This window comes from Trypanosoma cruzi (genome assembly GCF_000209065.1).
Source record: "Trypanosoma cruzi strain CL Brener chromosome Unknown tcruzi_1047053470827, whole genome shotgun sequence".
NCBI lineage: Eukaryota > Euglenozoa > Kinetoplastea > Trypanosomatida > Trypanosomatidae > Trypanosoma > Trypanosoma cruzi.
The window spans coordinates 1-6111 of record NW_918867.1 but is presented as its reverse complement, the minus strand read 5'-3'; the positions used below and the strand labels follow the sequence as shown (position 1 = coordinate 6111).

The 6111-nt window shown below is 51.3% G+C and overlaps 1 protein-coding gene and 1 pseudogene across 1 annotated transcript, besides 10 other annotated features; both read left to right on the top strand.

Annotated features, from left to right (window-relative positions):
* Nucleotides 1-1269, top strand: Tc00.1047053470827.20 (trans-sialidase, putative; the record flags this gene model as incomplete). Its single annotated transcript, XM_799408.1, has 1 exon — nucleotides 1-1269. A coding segment is annotated over one exon (1269 nt), but the record flags the coding sequence as incomplete, so codon positions are not given.
* Nucleotides 1-1285: a sequence feature (heterozygous, Esmeraldo-like haplotype).
* Nucleotides 1286-1892: a sequence feature (areas merged during assembly that could not be assigned to a particular haplotype. This can correspond to areas where the two haplotypes were merged or to regions with more than two copies in the genome that were merged during assembly.).
* Nucleotides 1548-1602: a sequence feature (AT_rich).
* Nucleotides 1582-1702: a mobile genetic element.
* Nucleotides 1893-2150: a sequence feature (areas merged during assembly that could not be assigned to a particular haplotype. This can correspond to areas where the two haplotypes were merged or to regions with more than two copies in the genome that were merged during assembly.).
* Nucleotides 2092-2133: a microsatellite.
* Nucleotides 2114-2223: a mobile genetic element.
* Nucleotides 2151-2897: a sequence feature (areas merged during assembly that could not be assigned to a particular haplotype. This can correspond to areas where the two haplotypes were merged or to regions with more than two copies in the genome that were merged during assembly.).
* Nucleotides 2898-3578: a sequence feature (areas merged during assembly that could not be assigned to a particular haplotype. This can correspond to areas where the two haplotypes were merged or to regions with more than two copies in the genome that were merged during assembly.).
* Nucleotides 3579-6111: a sequence feature (areas merged during assembly that could not be assigned to a particular haplotype. This can correspond to areas where the two haplotypes were merged or to regions with more than two copies in the genome that were merged during assembly.).
* Tc00.1047053470827.10 lies at nucleotides 4669-6111 on the top strand (annotated as a pseudogene; the record flags this gene model as incomplete).

The following is a 6111-nucleotide window of genomic DNA, read 5'->3' as shown; positions in this document are numbered from 1 at the left end:
TGGGTGGTCCCAAAGGGCGTTTCTCCTGTGGACTGCTTTGGCCCCCGCATCATCGAATGGGATTATGGGACACTTCTCATGGTTACTGACTGTTTGGCTGGCCGCAAGGTGTTTGAGTCGAATGACATGGGGAAATCGTGGACGGAGGCTGTCGGGGTACTCTCATGGCTGTCGACAGACGCGCCACCTGACGCTTACGGCAAGAGGTATCTTTTGGGATCCATCATTACTGCGATCATTGGGGGAAATAATTTAATTCTGTACACTCAGAAGGGGAGGTACCCTCCGGGGGAGCGTGGTTTACCCAATGCGTTCTATCTTTGGGCGACGGACGGCAACCGCACGTTTCATACTGGACGGCTTTCTGTGGACGATAAGGAGAATAAGGCGACTGCCAACACCCTGCTGTACTCAGGTGATGCGTTGCACCTTGCAGAGGCGAGGGGTACTGCAACGATCAGCACAATATATTTTTCCCGCCTGACGGAGGAGCTGGAGATTATCAAGTCTCTCGTGAGGACCTGGGAACGAATGGACGCCTTCTTCTCCATGTCGCATACACCCACGGATGGACTGGTTGGATTCTTGTCCAATACAGCCATCGGCCCAAAATGGATGGACGAATACCTTTGCGTGAATGCAACGGTGACGAATGGAGTGAAAGTCCAAGATGGATTTAAATTCCCGGGGCATGGATCCGGGGCAAAATGGCCCGTAAACAGTCGGAAGGATAATGGGCCGTACACCTTTGCGAATAAAAGATTTACTCTTGTGGCGACGGTGTTCATCAACGAGCTAAAAACAGGTGGCAGCAGCAATCCTCTGCTGGGTGCGGTGCTGGACAAAGCCGTCAGTCAGGTCCTTATTGGGGTGTCGTACAACACGGGGGGTAAGTGGGAGACAGTGTTCAAAGGCAAAACAACAACACAGAGCAGCACTTGGGAGACGGGGAAAAGATACCAGGTGGTACTGATGCTATCGGAGAATGAGGGCTCTGTTTACGTGAATGGTGAGCTTGTGGGGAGCTCGGAGACGATACCAACAAGTAAGGAACGAATGTTCGAAGTCTCGCACTTCCAAATTGGGGGCGACGAAAGAGGCCGCGGCGGCGATGTGACGGTGACGAACGTCTTTCTGTACAACCGCCGACTGAGCGAGGATAAACTGAAAACGCTCAGGAAAGGCGGTGACGGCTCCATGCGTGGGGGCGTGTCACGGGTGCTCGTGCTGCTGCTGCTGGGGCTGTGCGGCATTGCGGTCCTTTACTGAGAAGCCGCAACGAGGACTTCCTGCCTGCAGCGGGGAGCAATATGTGTCTTTCCACGCACCCTCCGAAGTAATTGTCGTTTCGCGTGGACACACTTTTTGTAATTTTTTATTCCTTATTTTTATTAGAACCTTGTGAAGGGAATGGTTAAGGGGTAAGCTGGCCATCTAATAAAATATATATCCTGATGAGGCGCACTCTGTATGACATTGTTTCCCTACCTTATAATTGTTTGGCTGACTGCGACTTTAGGAATCAGGGAACTAATAACGTCTACACGAATTTAATTATTTTATTTTAATTTTATATTTTATATTTCATATTTTTATTATTAACTTCCCATCCACTCTCTTTTGACTCCCGCCGCTTGCGGCGGGGTCTTGTGGCTGGAGTATTTTTTAGTTCTGCCACTTCGTAAGTAATTAAGAAATAAATAAATAAATATCCCATCCGAATAGAGTGAATGGGCCACAATTGCGGCTAATGGATGATAAATGCATGTATATATATATATGTAATTACTTGGTGTTAAACTTTGAGGATATGGTAAATCCATTCTTATTACTATCTGGTTTGTTTTCTATTATCGATAGCTGCAGGATTCGGGCAGCAGCCCAGAGGAATATTATTTTGTATTTTAACAAAGACGACTATTTTTCTGCGAGCGTGGGGAAAGAGTGTTGGCGAGGAAGGCTGGCCACCCAATTTAATATATCCTGATAAGACGAAGGTGTTACTGTACGATTCTTTCCTATATTTTGTATCTTTGGCTGACCGCGATGGAAGGAGTGAAGAAAGTGCCAGCGGCACAGACGAACGCTTGCTTTATTTTTATTTTTATTTTATATTTTATATTTTTATTATTAACTTCCCATCCACTCTCTTTTGACTCCCGCCGCTTGCGGCGGGGTCTTGTGGCTGGAGGATTTTTAGTTCTGCCACGTCGTAATTAAGAAATATCTCCAGCTTGAATAGAGTGCGGCGTGTCGCGATGGTGGCGGTCCAAATATATATCTGTACGCATGCATGGAATAAGCATCGGGGGTATGGCGAGGGCACTGTCTCTCTATTGCCCCCTTCTTTTCTTCCGTCCTATTTTATTTAATTTATTTCAGGATTCAGCCAGCGGCGCAGACGAATGTTTGTTCCATTTATTTATTTATTTTACTTGTTGTGGTGTGGTGCCCCTTTCCTGTCCTTTCTTCTGTCTCCTTATATTTGGTAGAACCCCTTGAGCGGAGCGGGATCTTCCTTTTGTTTCTGTCCGCCGACCGCCGACGCTCTCGGCACTGCCTGCTACGCCGGTGGTGGTGGTGAAAAAAAAGAGAATGAAATAAAACTGGCATGGGAATTACAGAGGCGCGCCGGGAGTGCACCAGTGGAATATAAATGGCTTGTGGGCACTGGGGTTAGGGCGGCCAAAACGAACTTATCTTTTTTCCTTTCAGAAAGCGTAATGGGAAAAGAATAACATTTTTATTTTGGCGCATTTCTTGTGTTTTGCCACCGCTGGAGCTCTGGTGCGGTCACGAGTTTCACCAGTTCTCTTCTTCCTTCATCCCCCTGCACCTCTGCCGTGTGTGTGTTGTGTCTCCTGGCATGCTTTTCTCTTTTATTTTTTGTTTTTTTTGCGTAAATGCAGACACACACAGCCACACGCACAAGACGCACAAAATATTGCGGTGTCCACGGACGATCGTCTATCATTTCTCCTCCGGCAGTCGGTTGCCGCCTTTTTCCGTGGACATGAAGAAGGGAGAGGCACCGGGAGAGGGCAATACTGCGGTTCTCCTCTATTCTGTGTGCAGCGCACCGCGCGTAGCACAGTTGCTTTGAAATGCAGCACCGCCCGGTACATCGATGGTGCACGAGGTGAGAGACGATTCTTTTCGGCCGTTGGTGTACGTGATTGTGCGTTCGCGCGGGAGTTGGCCCTTTTTGCGCGCTTGTGTCTCTTCTGTAGATGTGCGATGGCGGTGACGGTGGAGGAACTTTTTTTACTGCACCCTTGTGCGTTGCTGTGGGTGATCCCTGCGGGGGTGCGTGGCCCCAAAACAAAGTTGTCCGATGGCTCACCTTTCGGCACGATGGCCGCAGCGTGTGGCAGTCACTCTGTTTTCTCGGGAAATATGCTGCCACGCTTTTACTTGTGTATTGTTTCGGGGACAATGTGCCGGCGGCTGTGCGATTGCCGGATGGAGAGGGAGAGGAGCGGAAGGAGGTGCGTGAGCGCGGTGGTCAAGAGTCGCACTGGGTGTCTCGCCGCGGAGGGCATTGCCCTACCAACCCAGCGCCGCTCCTGTCGGGCACCCTCTCTCTCACTCTCTGCAGGATTGTATTCGACGCCACCAGCACGCAGCGAGGCAGCGGATGCCACCACCGCCACGAGTGCGACTGGAAGGGAACACACCTGCTGTTGCGTTCCGAGGGGGCAATCCGTGTGGCACAGTGGCGTGCCCACAACCCCCTCGCGGAGTCCTCACACGACACCGGGCACTGGCCGCGGAGTGTTTGCGTCGTGGAGGACACTGCGGCTGAGTCCCTCTTCCTTTCAGGTGGACGGACGCCTGTTTTTACTCTTTTTCCCACCCAGGCGGATGGCTGCGCGATGACACCACAACGAGGCAGTTGTTTTCACGATGGCGGGGCAACATCTGCAGGGTTACGCATTGGGAATATGAACGGCGAATGCAGTAAGAAAGGGAGTGTCATGGCTCTTTTGTGCTGTGCGAATTTCGGGGATTTTTCATAAAGCATGTAATTGCCTTCCTTTTTGTTGTGTTGAAACTTACCATGATGCACCGCTGTTGTGGCGTGTGTGATTTGGGGTGTCTGCGTGTGGCCGTGGCTGCACCAAATTCTCTTCCCACTTTTGTGTGTGTGTCCGTGACGATATGCGCACGTCCTCTCGCAGAGTGTGTGCGGTGTCGGCGGTGCCACAGGGGTGCGGGACCGTGGCGAGCGGGGTGCGTGAGCGAACCCTCCGCGCCCACCACGTTGTTATTGTTGGCTCTCACCAACACTGTGCTGGGTGGATGGCACCCACTTTCCGTCGTTGTTGTGGTCCTTGTGCATGTGGTGTGCATCGAATACTGTGTGGATGGTTTTTTTGTTGTGGCTGCCCGTCATTTCTGTGCCTAGTTACCCCATCTCTCTCTTATTCTCCTCCTGTTTGGTGGTTAGTGTTCAGCTTTAACTCAATCCAACTAAAAGAACAGAAGGAAGCAATGCCTGGAAATCAAGCGTCTGCTGTGCCGCAGGGAGATATTCGGAGGAGAGCGAGGCCGGAGTCTGAGGGTAACACAGATCAACCCGCTGCGACTCAGATAAGAGTGGAGAAGGTGCGGCGATTAATGTGGGCTCTTGACAGTCGGGTGGAAGGATACAGGCCGTGGGAAGACTACGAGTCTGTGTACAATGCGAGGTGGCATCATGTCATGGAAGTTCCTGGCGGCGAGGGGACGGGAATGGAGGTGAAGGAGGGGAAACCACCGCAGTCATGGAATTACAAGGCAGTTGGCCGAACCCTCGAAAAGGATGACGGTGTGTTGCAATCCGGTGCACCACGCCTCAGGCTGATGGTGCTTACCTCGGACAAGGCATGGCCGCACCCGTGCAGGGATGCAAATACCGACTGCTATGTGAACTGTGAGGTGGATCGAGTGTGGCAGATCGTCAAGGGCGATCTCACCGAGTTGTTCAGCAGTCGTCCTGAGGACCACTTTACGCCTCATCCGCGTGTGTTGATTGGGACGCCCGGTATCGGGAAGTCGATGGCTGCCGGCTCGTACCTCCTCTACCAGCTGCTGCACTACGATGCGGAGCTACTCCCTGTGGTTGCGTGCCTTGTTGGTGGAAGCACGACTTACGTGTTTAACAAGACCACCGAGACGGTGACAAGTTACATGGATATGTCCATGATGATAAAAGCTGTGAAGGACCTGTCTCGGCGCGGGATGAAGGGGTATATTATCTACGACGTGGGAGGCAGGTTAGGTATTCCGTCTCCTTGTTTGCCTCCCGAAGGGTGGGGCATGCTTTTGGTGGCAACGCCAGAGACAACAAGTTACATAAGCTGGGCGAACGAAAAGAGAGCCGTACGAATCATAATGAATTGCCCCGATGAGAGCGACGTGAAGGCAATGTGCGTTTGGAAGAAGCGCAATCAGCCTCCGCAGCAGCAAGCGGAATACTGGCGAGAGGTGAAGGGTCACATGCACAAACTGGGACCGATTCTTCGCTACATCTTTGATGAGAAAGGTTATAAATATTGGATTTACCCCTGCCAGAGCTTTGTGGATGGGACGCCCCATTGGGGAATCCCGCGTTACTTTGTTTTTGGAACTTCCAAACTGTGGGAGGGTAATAAGGTGCTTGAATATCTTGCGAGGATTGTCCGAGTACGAGGAGAGCGCAATGGCGAGTCGCCTTTCAATGCACCGATAACTGACCACCTCGCAAGTAAAATACTGTGCAAGTTGGCAGAGTTAATGACGCAGGCTGAGTTTAACTTATTTGTATCGAGGATCAGGGATTGTCTCATGCACGCAAATTTTGGGAAGTGTGCCATGTTTGCATTTTTGAATGTGGCCTTCATGGCTGCAATAAGACGTAAACTGAAGGAGCTGAGGCCACCAACACGACTTCACTCACACCGCTGTGCGCCGGACGTGCGCTCACAGGAGGGCCCCACCAGCCACTATTTTTTGCCGTCGGCGGAACACATTGACAAGAAGACTTGTATAAACCACCGGCTGCTGTACATACCGGAGGTCGAGAATTTTCCGCTGGTGGACGGCTTTTTCTTTGTGGACTCAAACCCATGACGCTGGTTGGGCTGCCGA